Source organism: Pleurodeles waltl, chromosome 3_1 (assembly GCF_031143425.1).
Source record: "Pleurodeles waltl isolate 20211129_DDA chromosome 3_1, aPleWal1.hap1.20221129, whole genome shotgun sequence".
NCBI classification, from domain to species: domain Eukaryota; kingdom Metazoa; phylum Chordata; class Amphibia; order Caudata; family Salamandridae; genus Pleurodeles; species Pleurodeles waltl.
In genome coordinates, this window is record NC_090440.1 from 1897630922 (window position 1) to 1897656221 (window position 25300).

At 44.5% G+C, this 25300-nt stretch overlaps 1 protein-coding gene across 1 annotated transcript in view; it reads right to left on the reverse strand.

The window, feature by feature from the left end:
- Positions 1-25300, reverse strand: part of CARF (calcium responsive transcription factor) — a 256489-nt gene that overhangs the window by 103020 nt on the left and 128169 nt on the right. The window contains exon 7 of the mRNA XM_069226035.1: positions 10460-10649. Within this exon, the coding sequence (XP_069082136.1) occupies positions 10460-10649 (190 nt within the window). The remainder of the gene's footprint in view (positions 1-10459; positions 10650-25300) is intronic.

The following is a 25300-nucleotide window of genomic DNA, read 5'->3' on the forward strand; positions in this document are numbered from 1 at the left end:
TAACCCTGCAGCATGAAAGTCTAAGACATCAAATGAATATTTAAAAAAAACGAATGGAGAACAGTCTAAACAGAGGTCTTACATGAGGATCAGCACTGACCTTGAGGCCCGTGGTGTTAAAGATAACCTTCCACAAGGTCAGGCCTCCGGTTTTAAGGGGCAGGAGGACCTGAAGCTCCAAAGTCCACAGCTGTGTCTTTTGTGAACATGAAACATTGAACATATGCATAGATGCCCTGGGATTATCTCTAATAGGACCTTCATTCTAGGAATTGAGCATCGGGGGCGATTTCACCTCAGTGAAACAAAACAGTGAGATCCTCACCGGAAGTGATATGGGAACTCAATAAACTGACTCTTACCTTGTAGAAACAGCCTGACTTTCATGTTGTCTACGTTTTTGTTTAGAAGCCTTACAAAAGTCAAACTTTGATCATGGTTAGATTAAGATTAGATGCATAAAACACCATCATCACAATTGTCTGTGAACATCTTTTTTCATCAGCCTGTAGTTGATCAAAAAGGTTTAAGTACCTGAAAAGCTGAAGGAGTCAGTACCTGATGCTGAGAAGAAATCAAAGGGGTTTAAGAGGGTTTGGTGCTTGAAGGAAACATCTAAATTTACTTAAAACCAAAAACGTGTGAAGCTTGGCTTTAAAGTGGATCTGTAATTCTTAATTCATTAGCCCTCTTTGCTCCCAGGTTAACGGTATGTTTTGAAAAGAGAAACAGCTTCTCAACATAGTGGATCAGATCTCTGCATGACTGTTTCCACACATATGAAAGTACATACACGCGGGCTACGCACTATCCTCTACTCTAACTTTCAGCAGCCTTATCACTTTTTTCTTTTAAGCCACAAGAAAAAAATGCATTTGTTTGGCCTTTTGTAGCGTGAAAATGCTTGCAAATATATTTTTCTTGGAAGTACCTGCAAAGGCAAGAAACAAACAAAACAGCCCAGTGGCATTCTCTGGGTACATCCCACATTCTACAACATCAGATACATTTTCTTAGAGCGATGAAAGACAGAAGGGAAGAACACTCAAAAAGTACTACTGTTGGTTACACGCAATGGGGTACCATAGTCTGCTACTATCCAGCGGCCCTCCGGGGACCACAGTCTGTGTATTCGAAACAGAGTGAAAAGGTTTTGGACACATCTCTAGTTCACACAGTATACGTACAATGTGGCTAACAAGTTTCCTTTACACAGAAAATGTATGGTTTGGCCAAAACTAAACAATAACAAATCCATTAGTAAACAAAAGTGGCAGGTATACTCAAACGGATGTACCACTAGTCAGGATTTTTGGGGAACTAATTTCATAGCCGATCTAATATCAGAACTGTGACAGTGTGTAGCAAGCAAGAGCATAGCAATCATTAAAATGATCCATGTGACCAACTAACCGTACTGTCAATCATATTACATGCACCTATGCAGCCAAATATTCAGTGCCATACATAAAGGGCCACCTTTTGTACCAGGAAACTGACAAACTAGTTGTACTTATCCTAAGGTAAACTCTTCAGGCTGGAGATGTCCAATCAATGCAGTATCAGGTCAAAACCAGCACCTACTCAGTCCAGAAAACCATCCCTCACAGTATAGGGCAACCACCCACAGAACACCCTACATCGCTGACACCTAACCAGCTTAGCAATTTCAGGAACACTGCAAGCTTACCTCGCACACAGATCAGGGATACTATATTTAGCAACACTGCAGGTTTCTCTCACATAGTATCGGTAGAATGTATACAGAGGCAAGGCATGATTACTCACAAACAAAACAAGCATTTACAATGCAACGGGTCTCGCGTTTGCTCATGTTAGAGTTGATCGCGTTGTAAACTCCTAACCCGACTTTTCACCTATCGGGCAAAAGTGCATTTATGTACATAACCCGAAAAAGTGAAATGAACTATGTAAAGCACTCGACTTCTGCCAAGCGAGATCGCGCTCGTAAATTAGAGAAAAAGTAGTCCACGAGCCGGACAGAAAACAGCAAGCCTCGCATGTTTTCTGTACTTGGTCGCTGCGCTCGAGGAGGGCTAGCTACCGGAAAAGGCATGACTTATGCGTGCCTTCGACTAATCAAAGCAAGCAGATTTTATTAGGCAAGCCCACGAACCAATAAAAAACACTGACGTGAAGTTGACAGGGCTCCGAGCCCTTTTCTAAATACTAAAGCGTCTCGCTGCGATGCGCATGCAACGCAGGCTCGACCATAAAAAGGGCAAAAATAGGACTGTAGCAATGGAAGCTTACCTACTGCCACACCCACAGTCATGTCATGAAACCCCGACCTACATGCTGCTCCCTGCCTGTCACTCCCACCCGTTAGCATGGATTGAGGGAGACATTCCATGTGAAGCACAGAAAAGCAGAGGCTAAGCTCGGACAGAAGCTGGCAGCCCCTACCAACACACCTCATGTGAGAGTTCAGTGCACGCGGCACATAATTGCCAAACATTAAATGAAATGACAAGACAGCACATGTTTGCTTTCCCAGAATACCTTCTGACTCACAATGATACATAAACTGATGTGCACTGCCACAGGTGCGCTCTTTTTACTACCTCTGCCCTATCTAATCACTGGCCTCCTATCTCCTGCCATCACTACCTTCTCTCTAGTGTCACTGTCAATCTGTCACCTGCCACTGATTCTCTCCTGTCACCGTCACCCCCTTCCGGTTACTGCTATCATCTGTATGCCACCAGCAGTTTTTCTCTATTCAGCAATAAAAGCGAAACAATCAATTAAATAATAATGTCTTACCTTTGATCGGACAATGAACTTGATGTTAAGAAAATACTGTAAAATGCAAATGCATAACAACCAAAAAGGCAAATTACTACTTACATAATAAGCTTTATGTGTATTAAGTCTAAATATAGCAGAACATCCTACTGAGATAAATTAAAAATAGCAAAAAGAAAAAGTGAATGTTGGGTAGAAAATCCCTGGTGCAGTTCCTATGTGACAACTTGCTTCTCATATTATTTATGCAGGCTATGTTTTCTTGTGCAGGCAACTTGTGCCATAAACGTACTGATAATGGTTCTACAATTACTTTGTTGTCCACCAAATGAGTATCAGACTCCTGTGGATTATAGGGATACAAAAGTGATTCTCCTTTTGGCTGACTAACAATCCCATGACAGAACCATACTGCTACCAACAGTTGGTGCTAGCTGATTACAATAGTGATGTATAGGCCTTTTTACGGGATCCCAAGACTGCCAACTAGCTTTTACTTAAAGTGTGCGGTCACCCATGATATCATGATGCTATGAGTCAGAAGATGTAAGCAAAAGAAAACAAATATTTTTTATATCTAGAAGACTTTTAAGAGTATAAGAATAGGACAATGGAAAATAAACCAGTTTCTGTTCTGAAAATCTGGTACCAAACAGATGGGTGGCAACTTAGAAGGTTATTTTTGCCAGACGGGTGATTAACACAAGGGGACATAGGCATAAGCACAAAAATAGGAACAATAATTACCTCAAGCAGACAAGTGACTCTGGACAACTGGTGCAATATTATTCTGGAATAACCTCAAACTTCCTACTGGACAGTGGCCTAGTCACTTCACATCCCCTTTTTGTTAGCAGCAGGGAAGCTTTAGAGTACACCATCCAGGGATGTTTTACAGAAGTCAGTGAGTTGGCGGGTTATGGAAATAGAAACATATTGTTAGCTATATACAAAATCTCAAGAAATTAAATTGCACGGCATTTAGTAAGTATTCTGAAGTGGAGCATGGCCATGACTTCCCTGCTCCTTTCCAGCTCTGATGCTGTCTGAAGTGGTACATTCAGTGAATGTGTGAACCTGAAATTGTGTTGGCAGTTGCATATCAACAGGCATGCTTGGGAGCAACAACACTATTTCCTTCTTTTCGCTTGCAACATTCAGTCCATGGTTGTGCTTGATCTTTCAAGAGGTTAGACATTATTGAGACATAGGCAAGAGGAAGTCACTCAGGGTCGTACGAAAAAGACAGTGGTGAAGCTGGGCAGGAAAGGGGATGTGTGAGTGTAGAACTTGAAGAAGTGGGGAGGATCCAAAAGATATAACATCAAGGTGGAGGGCTCTCATCCAATAAGTTATCAGGGTCAGTGTCTTCTTAAGCAGATGAGATTTTATAATAGGCTCAACAAATGAGGGGAAAGGAAGGCTGGACTCTCCAGCACACATTCTCCCTAAGAATTTGTATAATTATCTGTTGTGACTTTCGGTTTCAAATGTGTGATTCTTTATTATTTTTTTTTAAACAACAGCTACTCTGTAGTTAAAAGAGAGCATCCTTTCCAGGATGCACGGACCCTCACTCACCAAAGTGGTATGCTTCATCATTGGGTCTTGCTCCTCGTTGGGTAGGCGCTGCAATGAACAAAGGGGTCCCACGAAGGGGCTCTTTGCCTGAGATCTTTTCTCTTGCTGACCTCTTTGGAGATTCGCCAAACTGTCTGCAATGTCCCTGGATATATTAATCAGCCACTGATTGTTAGACCGAATTTCGTATATTAAAATTAACTGAGAGACAATTTAGACTGTTTTAATATTTTTGGAATCCTTGTTAAGGTTAAAAGCAGAAAAGCACTCTTGAGAAATGATGACCCCTAAGTTTATCGATTGGTCAATATGTTTCACGCATTTTCTGCCCTAAAGTGGATCAAGGTTGATTTATCAGAACCTAGACTAATTATTCCTAATCTACTCACAATGTGTAGTGAATACCCTGGTAGAGCAAGGCGAAATTCAAATATTTACACAACTTGTATCCCTACTGCTTATGTAAAAATCTCAGACCCTATTCTCAATTCGGTTGGGCTCATTGGGTGATTGTGGTCCTGGGACTCCGTTTTGACTTATTTAATCAGTTTGAGGTCCCCATAGGTATCCTACCATTTATCATCAGGGACCTGGAAAAAGACATAGGTGGAGGTTTTTTTTTTGGGTTAGTTTCACAAGTTGCTTAGATTCCGTTAGGTTAGCTATGTAGGCAAACATAATGCCTTTGTATTGCAGCCAGTGCAGAATGATTTTGCAATCACCCAAGCCCGATAGTTAGCAGAGTCTTCAAAGTCCTTTCTATTGAATGAGTCCCATTACCTCACTCAGCAACTTCTGGTATTTCATATGTTTAAAAGATCTTGTTCAGTGCCGAGAACAACATCTGCAGACACGCTGGATATAGCCAGGACTTCAAGGAATCTGGATTGCTCATCCATGAAAACCCGAAAATACTGTCCCATGGAAATGTGGAATTCAATGTTTACTTCCTCCAGGACCTCCTGTGTCAGTGGGGGCATTCGGAGTAGTTTAGGTGTGCTACTCTAACAAACTGATCATCTTCTCAACCATCTTGTTTAGGAAGTAAAATCATACCTTTTACAGCAACGGGTTATTTAAGGTCACCCTAGCTTAATAGCATTTATTTGCCAAGTTACCCAACTGTTGTCTTGGAAAGGACCAGTACTGTGGAGTGTTAAACGTTTGCGATGATTATCAAATTCTCATCAAAGATTACTTTGAGACTTCAAGATTGCTGAGCTCTCATTTGCTAAAAGCCTCTTCAGCACGGAAACTTGCATATTTCTGACCCTGCCTTTCAATCAAGTTCTATTGAGTGGCCTTTAGACGTCTCTCTTGCTGATTGTCTCTGGTTGGATCTGGTAAAATGAAGGCACTCTCCAGTGATCGAAGTCCACGAAGGAAATTAGGAAAATAAGATAGAAGTTCTGTGATCATTAGCAGGTCTATGTAAAATGCAGAAGTGATAGTTATTGATCCTCAGACTGCATTGTTCAATCCGGGGGTGGCATTTGTGCCCTGGGGTTTCTGAGACTAGCAACAAGAATCTGCTGATCTAGGACAACATTGAAAACGTTACTTGTAAAGGGACAGATGAAAACCGTTCCAGCTCTGATCACTGCTAGGCTCTACGTTTCTGCTTGTGAGTAGGGTTTCTCAGGCTTTGCCAGGCTCTTGCTGGCTCGTGCTAGGTGTTTCATGATCCCGGTCATACCGATTGAGGATGGGACCTAAACTGGCATCAACAACAATTTCTATTTAAGGGGCAAATCAAAATACACCATGTTGTGGAATATACATCTTAATTGCTTCAAATCTTGTCTGACATTTCTGAGATCACATCAGCACTTGCCCCTGCATGGTGCTGCAGGGCTTTGATGGATACGAAATTTGGCATGGGCATAATGCCATAACTGGCCATGCACAGAAAGGAGTAAAGTGAGGATTCATATGACCAAGTTGGGCTGATATGAGTGTGTTAACTTTCTAAGGGTCTGGCCCTTCTGGCCTTTTTCCTCATATCATACAACAACAGTCAGTATGATATTTACAGCCATCCTAAACTCCCACTGACTGCACTGGGTTGAGGGCCACTCCGTAAAGGTTATTATAAGAAGCTCTGAAGTAGGCAATGGCTAGTTCCACAGGAATGAGAAAGAAATGAGAGAGATAGAATTCTCCAGCCACCAATGTATGGATTTCAGCTGATAAGAACAGCTTGGACTCCCTCTGGTAGTAACGCATTGTGCCCAAGAATTTCGACCACTTGAATGATGACTGAGCATCTTATGTCCTGGAACTTTTTAAAGGCTTTCAAAAGAAGAGGAGTCAGGAAGAGGGAATGCAGACACCTGAATTCTCACAATCCAAATCTTTTTGGAACAGTGCAAGAGACACATTTAAAGAGAGGAATGTGACTTGGCATTTCTACCAGGTTGGTGGGGGCTTTTTGTTGCAAAGCAAAAGAAAAATGTGCTTTACATGCTCTTAAGTTTCTCCCTGCAAGTCAGGGATATTTGCAAAAAATGTCCTTCTTGTGTTCGTCCTTGCCTAGAGGTCCAAGAATGGAAATATCTGTGACTTTAGCCACACCTTGAATAAGGCAGTGCTACTCTCACTATGACCTTCCAGCCTGGAGGAGGACAGGTGGCCAGGTCAAGGGTTTTGGGCAAAAGAGCAAGCTCAGGCTTTGCCTGCGAAAACCCTGCTGTTCACCCTATTGTAAATGTAACGGGAAATGTAGTTTATTGGGATCACAACACCTCCAACTAATGGCAATCCTCCTGTCCTGCTACCTTTAAATGAGCCGCTAACTCTTCAGTGTCAGTATAAAAAATATTGGGTCATAGCTCAAATGTGTCATTACAATAATTGACTAAATGGTGCATGTCTTTTAAATCATACTCCAGTTTTATTCAAAGTTGCTCTTAGATACCAAACTAGCTACCACATTCTTATATGCATGAAAAGTTCCAACAGTCATTGTTGTCTTCCCACTAGTTGTGTTTCGAATGTGATCAACTGTCATATACTTGGATTGGCCTTAAAAATATTTTCCTGTGAACTGTTTTAAGTTTAAATCATTTGTATTCACATTTTGCAGTAGGCAACGATTGCACAACAAAGATGGCTTAACAAATATATGCTGCAACTACTCACTTCCCTTAAGGAGAACCCGTATCCAACCATATGAATTGGGCCATGCTAAATGCCACACAAAGGCACAAAGGTCCGTCCTTTTAGTTTTATAATAAGCCCCCATATCTCTCCATCCAGAAAACATAAGGGAGGGAAGATAAGAGAACAGTGGATAAAAAATAAGAGTGGCAAGAAAGTAAAAAGGAAAGGGGGAAGCATGAGAAGTATTAGTAAAATGCCTTCGATGTCTCTTGAAATGTAACTCACCAAGATCCCCCTATAACGTCCACATTCAGTTAAAAGGCCTACATGTGGATCGATCAGGCAGCGCCAGCCACTGCTTCCTTGCACCTAATAAACCTCAACCAGTTGCGTCAGGTGAGGCAGAATTCAGCTTCACAAGTCTGAGTAAAGACTAACATTTTGCACTCCTGCAACATATATAAATGAGCTCGCAACCACATCTTGTGCAGAATCTCCAAGAACACAAGGCACTGGTGACTTCCCGGTTTAAAAGAACTTTCCACTTGGATTCGACTGTGGAATAAAGTTGTGAAAAAGGAATATATGTATACTTTGTATCTGCGAGTATCTTTGATACAAGCTTTCTTCTTTACAATTAGGTCTTTCCCATCAGGGTCACTACAATAGTGCCATGACAGTTATTCTCCATATGTACTGAATGCTTTTGCAACAACGTTTTCTTCATTGTAGTGAGAGGGAGAGGCACTCAGTGAACAAGCTCTCCAGGCTTCTAGCCTTGCTGGGCCAGAGGGAACATCGGGAAAGCTCAGCACCTCTCCCTAAGCCAAGCCTCTGAGGTTACTGTCCGAGAGCAGTGGTACCCCACATGCCCTGTCCTGGAAGTCCGAATGAGTCTGCCGGTCAGCCTCCACTCGATCAACCGTGCCCGGTAACTGACGACCCTTATTAACAAATTACTTCAATGTGACCTCCATCCCTGACATTTTAGTTTCAATGCGATCCAAAAAGAACTCTGCAGTCACTGCTGCCTCCTCAACCGAATCCAGTTTCCAGACAACCCTTTGCAGGGCCATTATCACACCCGTAGGATTATCCACTAACTCCTCTGAAGCAGCAGTAGTGTCCAGCATGCCTCAGGCCCTTTCATTTTTCCAGCTGCCGATTAAAAACATACTTTCTCTATTTCATATCATCCCCTCTCTAGCGCTACTGGCAGCCTTTAAGCTGTGGCTCATCCTAGACTGTATCTGTCACCTCCAGCCTTTACCACTGGGGATAACTTCCTCGTTTATTTCCACCTCCAACAAACAGGGCAGCCAGGCTCCTCCATGCATGACAGTCCCAATTGATCCAGCACTTGCCATCGACCTTAGACTGATCCGCCATCCACATCTCTTCAGGGCTGTCTCCCCTTAAGGAGAGAGCCCAGGTCCTGGCATTACAGGGCAGCAAAATGTGATTATGCCATGTCATAGAGACCAGTGACAGTCGTTCCCAGCACCAAAACAGAGCCTGCCCCCCCCTACCCCTCAGGCGCTCCAGACTGAAAAAAGAGATGGGTACCAGAAACTCAACAAAAGATAACCATTACACTTGATTCACTGTCTCTTACTCCTAGTTTTGTTCTCTGTTGACGTGAATTTCCATCCATTGCTAGGTACAGACCCAAACCCCACTGTGTAGAACAACCATGCAATGATCCAGCAGCTGAGATAAACGTAGAGATCAGTACATGGAGTGGGCCAAGCCCCAGGCATTTGTGGTTGATTTACCTTACTTATACACTTTCCAGTGGAGCTAAAACAGGTGTACAGGCGAATTAAGGTTTTCAGTCTGCTGCAGCATGGCCTAAGCATCAAATGGTGGTATTGGGAGCCTTGCTAGTCAAAATACAGGGGAATTCCTAGAAGGCATGATTCTCAAATGTGAAGGTACAAAAACGTCAGCTAGGCCTTGCTGAAGGGCACCACACCTCTTTAAGACAGTAGAAAAAATTATTGTAAGACGAAGGGCCTGACTATGTGCTTTGCGATGGCAATGATTAGGGATAAAAACTAAATTTCCAACAAAAACTAATGAGATATCATTCGTGTAAAAACGTTTTGTGGGCTCATTTGGAGTCCAGCTGATTGGACTCAAGTTAAATATGAGGTAACTGAAATATACAGTGTATGTTTAGAATGTGGTAATATTACAGGACAGCATGGAAAAACATGTCCATTACCACCGGTGGGCAATACTCTGCATAAACGTACAGAAAAGTTGTCATAAACATAATTATAAGTAAAAGATTTGCCATTCCAGTGCAGAAACCCCTAAATCAGGTAAATCTGCAGAATCATATTTAGCGGTGCATGAGATTACCGCTGCTGTGCCACTCGCCTTCAAATCAGATCCTCATTAAATGAAATTGAAGTCTTAAAATTACCTAAGCAAATGAACCTAACCATTCGTTGATATAGTCATAAAATGTGTTCAATTTTGTATTTTTATAGTGTACCTGTTATAAGTTATTAGAGACCTTAGTAGAATAAGTGTACAGACACAAAAATAAAAAAAAAGATTCAAGTTAGAGCTGGAAGATAAATATTATTGAATGTACAAAAGCTCTCAAAGAGTGCAAGCACAAAATGTGAGTTGCTAATTAAATAAACAAGGTTATCTTTAAAAATAAAACAGAGGAACATTTTTTATAAGATTATATACCATCAAACATAATTGTATCCTGTGCCAAAACCTGAAGATGATACCGCGAATTGCAGAAGGTTTCTATTTGTAATTACTTTCTTACAGAAAACCACAGAAATTAAAGGTTCAGAATACAAGAATCTTTATAACAAAGGACATAAATGTGACTGCAGTGCAATACTAACATTTTGGATGTCACTTTACCACGAATTTGTATGGTGGCAAAACTTGAATTAGTCAAACTTCGACCACACGAACGCGTGGCACCTGGTGCATCTGGTGACCTACTCTAAAGGTACACAGAGTTTTGTTCTACCTGCATTGATGAAAGGGATGCCGTCGTAGGGAACATACTGCGATTTCCACATCATCCGCGAGGCCGGTTTGGCTGAGCTTGGAGACTGTCGCGTGCCCCACATGCTGTGGGTTTGCTGTTTGTGTAAATTTAGAATGCTCTCGAGCTCATCCTCGCTTGTACAGTATCCTCGGTAAGAGTCCCCAATTCTCTGCAAGGATGAATGTTACAAGACAATGATATAAAACGAGATAAATTATATATACTAACACAGATATTTGCACAGAGCAGCAATAATATTCACACCCTGTATCTAATATTCCGCACAAGAAAGGGAGCTTAACATTAATATCACACTGAACATGAAATTATTATTTGTAATGCCCGGTCAGTGTACTGTCTCACCTATGCCAATTGACACGCGCCATTGGTGCCCTCTCTCAGTTTCACGTACTGCGTATAATGAAGGCAAGCAAATAAATGTAATACAAATTACATTAATATATTGTCGCTAGCACGCAGAATTCTCGTGCTCTTGCCGAGATGGTGTTTTCACCATACGTGTGTGGCGTCATTTTAATAGGCCTCGCCTTTGTTAGGTCGAGGCCCAAGTGCTTTGACATTTATATTGTTTAGTATTGTGGGCTTTTAACCATGCCCATCTCACGCCCTCACTTTTACTCGTTCGTGGGCTTGCCTTTCAGAACTCACTTTTTTCATATCTCTTTATTAGGTTTAGTTTTATCATACAGTTAGTTGCAATAGTAGACAATAACAGGGAATAGCATTACAAAAACCAGATTGCCGGTAGTACATTACTAGGATGGGGCACCGCGGGTATTAATTTGTCTCAAGTATAAGTGAAGGGGATAGTGTATTAGTCTTTTGTAGACAATAAACCACAGAACCTCTATTTGTTAGTGGGTGTGAGGCCGCTGAGTGCGCTGTGTTATTAGTTATACGGGAGAAACAAGTATACAAGTTTACAAGTCTTGTTAATAGAGGCCCAACCCGTCACGATGCTGTTACAGTTAGTAGCTCCTCTAAACTAGTGGGGTGTCTTCCCTTGTAACAATGCAGATTGTAGGGCTAGGCTGTGGAGAAGGGCCACAACAAATGATGACTCACAGAAAGGTTGCCCCCACCCCTTTTCTCTTCGGGAGTGAGGTATGGCGTGAGGGTCGTGAGTACATAGCTAACCCAGGGGGACATGATGTTTCCCGGATAGGACTTTGATATGCTGATGTGTTCATGGGGGTTGTGTGTCATTTTTTGCCTCCATGTTTACAATAAATGTGTCCCACACTTCACAACCACCTCGTGCTAAGCCCTTAGCCTACAGCAGACGTAACATCCTTGCCTCCGCCTGGGACCACTGCAGCAAGTGCTGAGTATAGGGTGTTTTCCAATGTGTGCTATAAGGAGTTTAAATGTTACGAATGCAACATCAATAAATCTGTGGAGATATTTTTCTCGTTTTTTGCTCTTTGGCGTAGACCTAAGAGGCAGGACTCTGGGTTGGGTATTAGGGCGTGATTAGTTATATCGGCTATAGACTTGACTATTTGTTGCCAGGCTGATAGTAAGGATGGACAATCCCATACCATGTGGTAACAATTTGCGTCAGGCACCGCACAACGTGGACATTTGGATTCCGTCATAGGAAACAGTTTAATTCGAGATGGGGAAAGATAGGATTGGTGTAAGTAATTAAACTATGTATAACGAAACTTGGGGTTACGCGACACACTTTTACCAGTACGTAGTGCTAATGTCCAGGACTTCTGTGACAAAGGGATAGTGAGTTCCGCGTCCCAACAAACTCGGGCGGACTCCATGTTCGGGCAGACAGTAATGATCTTGGTATTGTATATCATGGATATCACTTTTTTGGTCTCAGGTGTAGATAGCGTCAGTGTGAGTATTTGGGATGTCTGTGGTTACTTGTCTCCCTCATTCCAGGTGTCCTGTATTAGGCGTCTTAATGCACAATACGTCAAAAATGCACCAGCGTGTAGGCCTTTAATGTCCCTTAAATCGTCCAACGTCAGTAGTGTGCCTGCTGAAAAATAGTCTCCCACCAGCTCAAGATTTGCGGCCCACCATGGAGCCATGTTGTGTTGTCCAAGTGTAGCACAGGCCTTTGGTAAGTGTGAGTTTGGTATCAGCGGCGAGTACGGTATGTTAGGATTTTTGCAGTGAATGTATCTAAGTCAGCAGGCTCTAGCTGCATCTGTCATGATGTTACCTCAAAGAGGGGGCTATGTCTTATTGGTCAGCCATGTGTATATTGGGGTCTGGCCAAGGAGGTTAGATATGATAGTTTTTTCTGCCATCTGAGGCTCCCCCATCCGTTGGAGTGGCCATTGCAGTTGTGCTGCTGCATAATATAATTCAAGATTAGGCATACCCAGGCCCCCTTGTCCTGTGAGCACTGCGTCATGGTTAATGCCACTCGACACCTGTCCTTCCCCCAAAGCAAGTCTGTTAATAAACTATGCAGAGTTTTAAAAAGCGAACAGGGAAGGATAATTGGCAGCGCCGCAAAGAAATATAATAGTCTAGTAAGAATTAGCATTTTAGCTATGGCCACTCTGCCCATGGGTGATACTGGGAGTGAGCCCCAGAAGGAAAGTGAGCCTCTTATGGACCTGATAGCGTGATCAATGTTGCCCTCCCTCAGGTCTTTAGTGGTGTGATATATTTGTATCCCCAAATATTTAAAAGTGGTATGACACCACAGTAGATGATAGCTTGGGAGGATGGGCTGCACGTCCAAGGGGACGGGTGCTAATGGAAAAATAAAAGACTTGGTCCAATTCACTCTCAGCCCTAATATTGCAGCAAAGGAGTCTAATAGGGACATAACCTCTGGTAGGAAGGTTGTGTGGTCACGTAAATATATTAAGGCATCATCCGCATATGGTGATATGACGTGATGCATGTGCATTTCTAGTATGCCTCAGAGCCGTGCATTCTGGCGCAGTCGGGCTGCCAGAGGTTCCATCGCTATTGCGAACAATAAAGGAGAGAGTGGGCATCCCTGTCTGGTGCCCCGGGGTATGGAGAACCTATCCGAGATAATTTGCCCTGTCTTAACTCAGGCTATCGGGTTAGAGTACAAAGTGTTGATCCAAGACATACATCCCGTCCCAAAGCCCATCCTGTGTAGGGTTTAGTTAAGAAATTCCCAATTGAGAGTATCGAATGCTTTTTCAATATCAAGGGATATAGCCACACTGTTGTGATTTGACCCTGGGGTGCTGTGGAGGAGGCATATCAATCTCCTGATATTCAGGAAAGTGCTCCGTTTGGGAATGAAACCGGACTGGTCCTCATGTATCAAGTGAGGGATTAAGGGGAGAAGTCTGTTAGATAGAATTTTCCCCAAGATTTTTACAATTTATGTTTAATAAGGAGAGTGGGTGGTAAGAGCGCACATCTAGGGGATCACGACCAGGCTTAGGCAGAACGACTATGAGGGCCTCACGTAATGACTCTGGCAGCTGGCCAGTCATGTGTGTTTCATTTAACATGGCAAGCATAGGTTGCAAAAGGTGGTTCGCATGTGCTGCATAATATTCGACGGGCAAACCGTCTGTGCCTGGAGCCTTATTGCGGGCCATATGAGTTAATGCTGTGCGAACCTCTTCTAAACTGATGGGACCATCTAGTTCATTCATTTGCTCCGGTTGTAGTCGTGGTAGAGGGAGCGTGTCTAAAAAAAGAGGACATTTACACGGGTGTGGGTGCTGGGGCAGCCACATACAATGATCGGTAGTAGGTTTAAAAGGCTACATTTATGGCCCCCTGTGTGTTAACTACTTCACCTGAGTCCAGTCTAATTGCTCCGATGGGGGTTCGCTGTGGTGTGTCCCGAACCAACCATGCCAGTAGGCGGCCCAATCTGTTACCCTCCCCATATTGTCGTGTCATGTAGTTGTATCTACCTAGCCGAGCATTGGCTTCCCTATAGTTGGTACGTATCTCGCGGAGAATCTCAGGGCCGGCTGTCCGGTTGGAAACGGCCACCTCTGTCTCTCGTATTTTTGTCTCCAGTGTGGTCATCTCACAGAGCAATACCTGTGGAACACCCAGAGAGGCAGACATGCAGTGGCTGTGTACCACTACCTTGTATGCATCCCATTCAGTGGCACGGCGAGGTGTTGAATTATTATTCTGTGCAAAATATGTGGATATACATTTGCTTATGTCCTCATGAAAAGGGGGATCTGATAGTGTTTCTACCCGTAAGCACCAACTCAGTATTTTTGTGATCAGTCTGCCCCAACATAAAAAACCACCCTCAAAGGACAGTGGTCAGACATGGTGTGAGCCAGATATGCAGAACTCTGTACTCTTTGTATCATGGCTGCTGGTGCCAACAGCAGAGTCTTCTAGTATGCAGGTCATGGACTGGAGAATAAAAGGAGTATTTGCGCTCTGATGGGTGCCCCTGTCGCCATAAATCGTATAGTCCGCTATCTAACCTCCAGGCTGTGAACTCTTGGGAGGTATATCTACTCGTTGCACACAGTAGTGGTAGGTGGGACCAGTCTAGTACCATGTCAGGTACGCAATTAAAATCCCCACCCCACAGACTGTCCCCAGCTGGGTCCCGAAACAAACTGGGTGTTAGTGTGTTTAAGAAGTTCCCCTGATTGGCATTGGTGCATATATTCCTACGAGTGTCAAAGGTGTACCATGCAGGTGGCCTTCAGTTACAATGTACGGACCATTAGGATCTATGTGTGTTCGTTCTGAGTTGTAGGGTACTCCTGGTGCGACCCATATTACCACACCCCACGCAAAAGACGATGTCACAGTACTGAATACTTGCCCCTTCCAACTGGAGCCAAGTTTCTTAAGGGTGGCTTCTAATATGTGTGTTTCCTGGAGCATGGCTATATGTACTTGATGTCGCTTCAAGTATGCATGTTTATGATGTCTCTTAAGTGATGATGCCAGACCTCTTACGTTCCACGTAAACACATTATAGCGTGTTATAAAAGATGGTGCTTGTGTAGCCATGTATGTACGTGATTCAGACATTGCATTAGGGTCCAAATCGCCCTCCCTTTGTCTATACCAAAATGGCTTGTATGTTCCCTTCTTATTTTGTTGCCCCTCTCCATATAACCTACATCCTTCTTGACTCTCAACTCACTAACAAAGATTGGCGATAGTAGCAGGGGAGTGATAACATACATAATTAAGGATGGCAGCAGGCCTAACAGAAAATCGAAGCAACACTTTACGAACAACATTAAGCTAGGATTACGTTACCTGTGGTCCATATGGTACAATTTGTGGGGTGTAGGTGTCCTGTGTGGTTTGGCTTGTACGCTCGGCCCACAGGATGTCGAGTTGTTCCCTCGAACCACTCCATGCTTATCTTGTTCCCTCATGCAAGTTATAGTGCTCTTGGCATAGCCCATAGGACAGCCTTAGTCAGTAAATGGGGATGGTAAAGGTACAAAACGCTTCTATAACTTAGTCTATCTGTGGGGGGTCGACGTTCCCAAAGGAGCAATTTTATTGCAAGCAACATGGGACTCCATGTGGTTCTGTTTTTACTCCTATGAGGCTGAGTGGGTGGTCCATGATAAGCACTGACACTCAACGAAGGAGCATAACCTAATAGACCATCAGCTGAGCGAGGAGTGAGTGGCGGACCACGGAAAAGATTCCTCAGAGTCACTATGATCTTCTCACTCAGGATCTCTGCCAGGGGACTCCTAAAGTGTTGCAAATGGGATCGACGTGAACTGTGTGGCCCCAAGCAATGCCCGGGACTGTTACTCCTCAACCTGCGCAAGTGTAGGTTTAGCCCCTAGTGCTGTGCGGCGTTTGCGTTTCCTCTTGGGGGGTCAACTACTGCTCCGCTGTGTCCGCCGTGTGTGGTGGTTGGGCCAGGCCCTTGGCATGAAGCCAGGTCCAAGTGTCCTCAGGTGATGCAAATGAATAAGTTACTTACCTTCGGTAACGCTTTTTCTGGTGGATACAGTAACTACCTGTGGATTCCTCACCTAAAGAATTCTCCCCTCGTGCCAGCCTTGACGGAAATTTCTTCTAGCTCTGCACATCGACGATGACGTCACAATCGCCCGACTCCATGCGACGCCATATGACGTCATCTAGGCAATAAGAAGCCCTCGTCGACGTGCAGACGTCAGTTATCACCATTTTTTACGTGCCATAGAGGCGAACAGGTTAACCTTAAGAGAACATAGTTGCATCGAATGAATGAAAACAGAACATTTATTATATAGAAAAGTAAAATATATCATTCAAGTCCAAACATGTTTTCCTTGAATTATTTAAATTAGAGAAAGAAATGTATTTACAGATGTCATAACTATATACATGATTCAGGTATATACAAATAAACAAGGCAAAGGATGCTCACCCTTGGATTTCATGGTATGACCAGTCAAGCAACGGGGAGGCGGGTGGGACCGCAAGGAATCCACAGGTAGTTACTGTATCCACCAGAAAAAGCGTTACAGAATAAGTAACTTATTCATCTGATGGATACACCTACCTGTGGATTCCTCACCTAAAGAATAGAGTCCCAAAGCAGTACAACCTCCGGAGGTGGGTGCCCGAATGGTCAAACCAAGAAATCCTGCAGCACCGAGCAAGCAAAATGGCCATCCCTCCTAACCTCAGAATCCAAACAGTAATGTTTAACAAAAGTATAGAGGGACGCCCAAGTCGCTGCCCTGCAGATGTCAGCCACAGGAACACCCCTAGCCAAAGCCAAAGAAGCAGCCTTAGCTCTGGTGGAATGGGCACGAAGCCCCACAGGTGGTTCTTTCTTCGCCAAAGAATAACAAATCTTAATACATAGAATGACCCACCTGGATAGTGTTCTCTTGTGGACAGCTCTACCTTTCCTCTTCCCCACGTATCCAATGAAGAGCTGATCATCTTGCCTGAACTCCTTCGTCCTGTCGACATAGAAGCTCAGCGCTCTTCGTGGATCCAGCCAGTGGAGCCTCTCTTCCTCCTTGGATGGATGAGGTGGTGGGTAAAAGGAAGAGAGAGTAATGGACTGCCCCAGGTGAAAGGGTGTAACAACCTTCAGGAGGAAAGCCGCCTTGGTCCTTAACACCACTTTGTCTCTATAGAAAGAAAGGTATGGGGGCTCTACACTAAGAGCCTGAAGCTCACTGACCCTTCTGGCCGATGTTATGGCCACCAGGAACATCGTCTTGAGAACTAGCAACCGCAAAGAGCAAGAATGCATCGGCTCAAATGGGGACCCCATTAAAAATGTTAATACCAAATTAAGGTCCCACTGAGGCATAACAAATGGTGATGGTGGAAATTTGTTAGTAAGCCCCTTAAGAAACCTTAAAATAATAGGAGATTTAAATAAGGAAGGCTGATCAGGAAGGCACAGAAAAGCCGACAGTGCAGATAAATATCCCTTGACTGTGGCAACCGCACAATCCTTCTGTGCCAGGAAAAGAGCAAATGACAATATGTCAGACAAACAAGCCTTTAAGGGATCAATTCTATTCTCTCCACACCAGCATACAAATTTAGCCCAACAACTTGCATAGATCGATTTGGTGGAGTGTCGCCTGGCCGATAAAATAACATCCATCACCTCCGGTGGGAGAGAAAAAGCACTCAGATTGCCCCGTTCAATCTCCAGACATGAAGGTGCAGGCTCTGGAGGTGGGGATGTAGAATCTGCCCCTGCGACTGCGAGAGGAGGTCCACCCTGTAAGGGAGACGGAGCGGAGGGCACAGAGAGAGTGGGAGAAGGTCTGAATACCACACCCTTCTTGGCCAATCCGGAGCTATTAAGATGACCTGGGCTCGGTCCTGACGGATCTTCCTCAGAACCCGAGGAATCAAGGGTTGGGGGGAAACGCGTAAAGCAACTGACCCTTCCAGGACATCTGAAACGCGTCCCCCAAGGCTCCTTGCACCGGATACTGGAGGCTGCAAAATAGCGGGCATTGCGCATTCTCCTGAGTTGCAAACAGATCTATCTGTGGACTTCCCCACATTTGGAATATGTACAGAACCAGATCTGGATGAAGACGCCACTCGTGGTCGACCGAGTTGCGTCGACTGAGAACGTCCGCACGCACGTTCAGAGCCCCGGCAAAATTATGTGCTACCAAGCAAATCTTGTGGTCCTGAAGCCAAGACCAGAGTAGAAAAGCTTCTCTGCAGAGAAGATACGACCCCACTCCTCCCTGCTTGTTTATATATAACACTGCTTTCCCTGCTGCACCCCTTCCGAGGAAGAGGAAGAGGAAGAGTGCTGCTGGGTGGCTCCTCTTATACGGACTCTGCCCCTAAAGGATCTGTATGGCAGGGAGCTTGCAGTTTGTTGTGGTCCTTGAAATCTGCCACGAAAGGAGGAGCCACGTCCAAAACCCCTAAACCTCCTATAAGATCTAAAGGAGGATGAGGCAGCCGACTGAAGACCTAGTGACCTCGCTGTGGCTCTGCTCTCCTTAAATCGTTCAAGAGCAGAGTCTGCCTTTGTTCCAAAGAGTTTTTCGCCATCAAAGGGCAGATCCAGGAGAGTCGCCTGCACATCTGATGGAAAAGCCAGACGAACGCAACCAAGATTGTCGTCTGTAAACTATGGACGTGCCCATAGCTCTTGCCACTGAGTCTGAAGTGTCTAACCCAGACTGGATCACCTGGGTCGCCGCCGCCTGAGCGTCCGTCAGCAACTGTAACATTTCCTGGGAAAAGTTTGGATGGCCTTTCGCTTCCTCCATAAGGGCGTGGATATAACGTCCCAAAATGCAGGTCGCGTTGGTTGACTTTAAAGCCATACTACATGAAGAAAAGGCCTTTTTGGCAGAATGGTCGATTTTCTTTGATTCCCTGTCCGCAGGGGTTCCTGGAAACGAGCCCGGAGAGGACCTGGAAGAACAGCAGGCCTGAACCACTAAGCTCTCCGGTGTCGGGTGCTTGGAGAGGAGGACAGGGTCACCTGGTGCCGCCCGATAGCGTTGTGCCACCGCTCTGTTTACAGCCGCTGAAGACACAGGTTTTTTCCAGATGTCTTTAATAGGATCTAGAAGAGCATCAATAAAAGGCAAGAGAGGCTCTGCTGTTACAGAAGTAGGATGTAACACCTCCGTCAACAGGTTCCTCTTCACCTCCGCAGCGGGAAGAGGGAGATCTAAAAAGTCTGCAGCCTTCCGTATTACTGCATGGAAAGAAGCAGCCTCCTCAGTGTACTCCCCAGGGGAAGCTAGATCCCACTCAGGGGAAGTGTTGATGCCACTTGCAGTATCAAGTCCTTGAAAGTCACCAGAAGGCTCCAAGATCTCAACCTCTTCCAGGTGTTGTCTGCTGTATTCTTCCTCCTCCAGAAGGCGCAAAGCCAGACGTCTAGATCGAAGCCTAGATTTGAGACCCGGCGTCGATAAGGCATCGGCTGACGGCAAAGATCTCCTTCGGCGCCGAACCTCGGATCCATCCGACGCCTGACCCTCCGGCTCCACAGGAAGCTTGACTGTGGATTGGATCCGAGGTGAATCCATCGGCGCCGTAGCAGGTGTAGTAGGTCTTCTAGACGACGTCAAAGGCATCGTTGCCGGCTCAGCTGCAGCAGGCAAAAATGGTGTGAAAGGTGTCGACTTGTAAGACGCTGGAACACCCAAATTAAAGGCCAAAGGGCCCGACGGACCTGCTTGTCCTCCACTCGCGCCATGGTGGAAAAAATATTAAACATGGCATTCAAAAAAGCCGCAGGATCCGTACCCGGCACCGGGAAAGCCGGGTATTGCTGTTGCGCCGGCGCCGGCATAGACGCCGCAGATGGACCAGGTAACTCCTGGCCAGGAGAACCCTCTGGTCTCTGAAGAGGCTCGACCTCGAAAACCTACCCAGGTGAAGTCGGAGTCGTGGGAGGTGGAAGGGTGACGGTCGGGCTAATCTCCCACGTCAGACGGCGCCGAGCTGACGGAGATGCCGATCTGGACCAGGACCGCCCCTTACTCGATCGGCGGCGGGAGTCGTGACGGCGCCGAGAGTCACCATGGTGATGATGAGCCCTCGAGGATCTTGAAGAGAACTCCCTCCGATGATGCCTCTCCTTTTTCTTGGAACGGGCCAAGAACAATTTTGCCTCTCTTTCCTTGAGTCCCTTCGGGTTCATGCGCTGGCAGGAGCCGCATGATTCGAGCTAAGGCACCAGAGGCAATTCTCATGGGGATCGGTAACCGACATACGACCCCCGCACTGGTTACATGGCTTAAAGCCGGATTTCCTTGGCTGCGACATTGTAACCGTCGAACCGCAACTGTAGCTCCCTGTGAGCCTCGAAGAAAAACTGTTACTCTGAGGCACGGAAAAAAGGGAACCGACGTTTGCACGTTGACGAGGGCTTCTTATTGCCTAGATGATGTCATACGGCGTCGCGTGGAGTTGGGCGATTGTGACGTCATCGTCGACGTGCAGAGCTAGAAGAAATTTCCATTGAGGCTGGCGCGAGGGGAGAATTCTTTAGGTGAGGAATCCATAGGTAGGTGTATCCATCAGAAATGTGGATTTTCGCACCATGGGGCATGCACAATTTTGCCGGATAGAGTAGGGCATACTTAATGTTGTGTTCTCAGAGACGTTGTTTCGCCATAAAAAAGGAATCGCATTTTTTTTTTTTTTTACTTCTGCTGTAAAATCGGGGTAGGCTGTAATATTCCCATCTTCAAATTTCCATGGCCCCTGTGTGCGAAAGAGTTGAAGCACTAAATCTCTGTCTCGATAATTAAGAAGGCGAGCTATGAAAGGTCTTGGGGAAGCACCTGGTGGCGGTGGTCTGCCCGGCACTCTATGGGCCCGCTCTATTGAGAAGAATTTCAGAACTTTATCCTGCAAGACCGTTTCTGTAAGCCGCTGTTCCAAAAACAGTTCGACGTTAGGACTTTTCGCTCGTTCCGGGAACCCCACCAGACAGATATTGTTGCGCCGTGATCTTCCCTCTGCATCTTCTGCTCTCCGCTGCAGTGAGGCCACCTCTATGCTCAGTTGTTACATGTGACACTGTAGTTCCTGAATTGATGGTTGAATTGCCGCTATATCAGATTCCGTTTCGCCAACTCTTTCGGACAATTTTGCGGTGGTCCACGCAAAGTAAGTTATAATCCTGTGTTATGGCATCAATTTTTGTTTCCAGGGACGCTTTATTGTCTAAGATAGCTTGCAGAACTTTCTCAAATTGAGATGTATGGTTATGAAGGGTGGCATCCATTTGCTGCAGGGCATAAGTTGTTCCCTCTCTTATGATGCGGTCAGAGTCGTTGGAGTAGCCATCACCACAGCGGGCGTTCGTGGTATTTTCAGTTTCCCCATTTGGTTTCCTGAGTGTGTAGCATTTATGCAGTATCATAGACATCCCAGTGCTGGTGGTGGGGTCCCTCCCAGAGAACGGCTGGCAAATAGGGTTTACAGTCTATAGTACATATGATAGAGTCCTCACCCAAGTGAATGTGGCCTTTTCAGACACTGCGTCTGTGGCCAGTACGCTCTTGAGCACTCTGTTGTCACACCGCGCGTTTCACGGTGGTGGATTGGTTGCAATAGGCTGGCACAGAAGTGAGTTCTACTGTTTGGCTGGTGCCTGCAGTGTATTAAGTGATGTATGTGGCAGGCCCTGCACCGTGCTTTCTTGGCATCAGAAACCCCAAGGCTCCTGTGATCTATCAGTTCGCTGCCAGCGTTGCTCCATCGTCATCTGAGATGGAGCTCTACGGCTTGTACGCTCTAGTGTTATTATTTATGTGACCTTTCAATATGTAATCTGTGCACGTGCAGGGTAATGCGGCACCTGGCAGCTCAGGTCCCCCTTGTATTAATTCACAAATTGCTAACGTAATTGCGATTGACGTAATCTGTTCCTCCCGGACCGCTGTTGCTTTAAATCAGCATTCGTTATTAATGCTGGGCTGTTTCTCTTCTTGCTCCAATGCCGCTGGGGAGCCCCGCTGCCTCTCACTTCAACAGCCAAGCATCCTCATGCGTCGCCTGTTGAAGAGCCAGTGTCCTCGTGTGGGCCGCAGGCATCTCTGCAAGTCCGTCCCAAGGCCCGGCCAGATGGAAGACGGGCAATAGGTGCCCTCCACACGCTACATCGCCTCCTTCAGCAGCCCACTAGGAACTGTATTGCCCGGGGAGGGCTGGAGTAGCGAAAGACAGGAAAAGAGATCCAGCAATTGCCACTGTACAGGATATTTAATCAGCCGAGCGCGGACCTCTGATTCAAGCTACCGCTCCGGTCGCCATCTTGGACACGACCCCTGCCTTCAGAACTCACTTGATGTAATTGGTAAATGTTTTATGTGTCCAGCCTTGAGGTTATTTTTGTCACGCCTTGCAGACTGCCCTTGTTACATGGATAATTGCACGATTGCCGATATACTTCAGCCTGGGCAAACTGTTTCTTTTGTCTGGCTGCTTCTCGTTGCATGGCGGTCATGACGCTCACATTGGGAACAGGCACAACAGCATGACCTCGTTGTATAAATCCTACCTGTTTATTCAGAATATTTAGTAAGGATACAATGCACTTTTAAATTTCCTTCTACCCTCTGAGATATGCCTCCATTCAGTATATTTTTAATGCTGTCGCTCCCCTTGTATACCGCCTTTGGGGGGCCTCAAGCGCATTATAGAGGTCCACAAAATGAATAAAAAATAAAGTGCCTGGCTGCTGGTGTTTATTCTGCCTAGCTTGGTGGATTGAGTTCCCTGTCCTTTCAGCTGACACAAAGCATAGCACAATATATCACATTATAACACAACATTGTATAGCATAACTTAACACAACATAGCATAACATAAAACAACATAGCATAGCACAGTATAACACTACATAGCACAGCATAACCTAACACAGCCTCTGATAACTTAACACAACATAGCATAAGATACCACAACATAACATCACACAGCATAGCATAGCTTAACATAACACAACATAGCATAACATAACACAACACAACATAACACAGTATAACACTACATAACATAACATAACACAACATAGCAAAGCAGAACATAACACAGCATAACACACATAGCATAACACAGCATACCATAACAACACAGAATAGCACAACATAGCATAACACAATATAACACAACATAGCATAGCAAAATATAGCATAACACAATATAACATAGCATAACACAATATAACACAACATAGCACAATATAGCGTAACACAATATAACATAGCATAGCAATATAGCAGCATAACATAACACAATATAACACAACATAGCATAACATAACACAATATAACATAGCATAACACAATATAGCGTAGCATAACATAACACAACATAGCATAACATAACACAGCATAGCATAACATCACATAACACAGCATAACAACATAACATAGCATAGCATAACAACACAACATAGCATAGCATAACATAACACAATGTAGCATAAAATAACACAACTTAGCATAGCATAACATAACACAACACAACATAGCATAACAACACAACATAGCATAACATACCACAATATAACACAACGCATAGCTTAACATAACACAACATAGAATAACACAACATAGCATAACACAACACAACATAGCATAGCATAACACAACATAGCATAACTTAACATACCATAGCATAACATAACACAATATAACACAACATAGCATAGCGTAACCGTATAACACAGCATAGCATAACATAGCACAACATAGCATAACACAATATAACACACCAAAGCACAGCATAACGTATCACAACATAGCATAACAACACAACACAACATAGCATAACATAACACAACTTAGCATAAAATAGCATAACATACACAACATAACACAATAACACAACATAACATAACACAACATAGCATGACATAACACAACATAGCCTAGCATAACACAGCAAAAGACAACATAGCCTATCATAGCATAACACAACATAAGACAACATAGCATAACAGAACATACAACATAGAATAGCATAACATAACACAACATACAACATAACATAGCATAACAAACTAAGACAACATAGCATAACACAACAGAGCCTATTATAGCATAACACAACATATGACAACACAGCATAACATAACACAACATGCATCATAGCATAACATAACATAGCATAACATAACACAACATAATACAACATAGCCGATTATAGCATAACACAACATAAGACAAAATAGCATAACATAACACAACACACAACATAGCATAACATGCAATCACTTTCTGCTAACTTTGGACCTCATGGATGCCTATCTGCACATTAACATTGCAGAATGCCACCTCATGTTCCTAAGGTTCTCTGGAGGAAATTAACATTGGGAGTTCAAAGTCCTCCGCTTTGGTCTCAGGTCTGCCCTGAGGTTTTACACGATGATGGTAGCTCCAGTTGTGGCTCATTTGCATTAAATACCAATGTTTCGTTAACGTGATGACTGGTTGCTTCATGCTCTGTCAGAGAAAGAAGTTTCTCGGATTTGCACGAAAATTATCATCAAAGGTCTGAGACTTCTGAAAATTCCAAAATGTTCAAGGGCCTGATCTTCAACAGGGTACGCTGCAGAACTGACACCGGAAAGATCTTTCTCCCAGAGAGGACAACTGTGTCCCTCCAATTGGTACCGCCCAATTTGCTGTCTACCCAAAAGGCTCCAGCCAGGCTGTGTGTGTGTTTGGAGGTCAGGGGTCATATGGCAGCATGTGTTCAGACAGTCCAGTGGGCAAGGCTTAATCTATGCTCTCTTCTGTAGTATTCTGGTCACCAGCAGTTCATAGTATGAAAAAGCTGGTATTGCTTTTTCCAGAAATCGGGGAAGACTTGATGTGGTGGCTAAAGGTAAAGAATCTG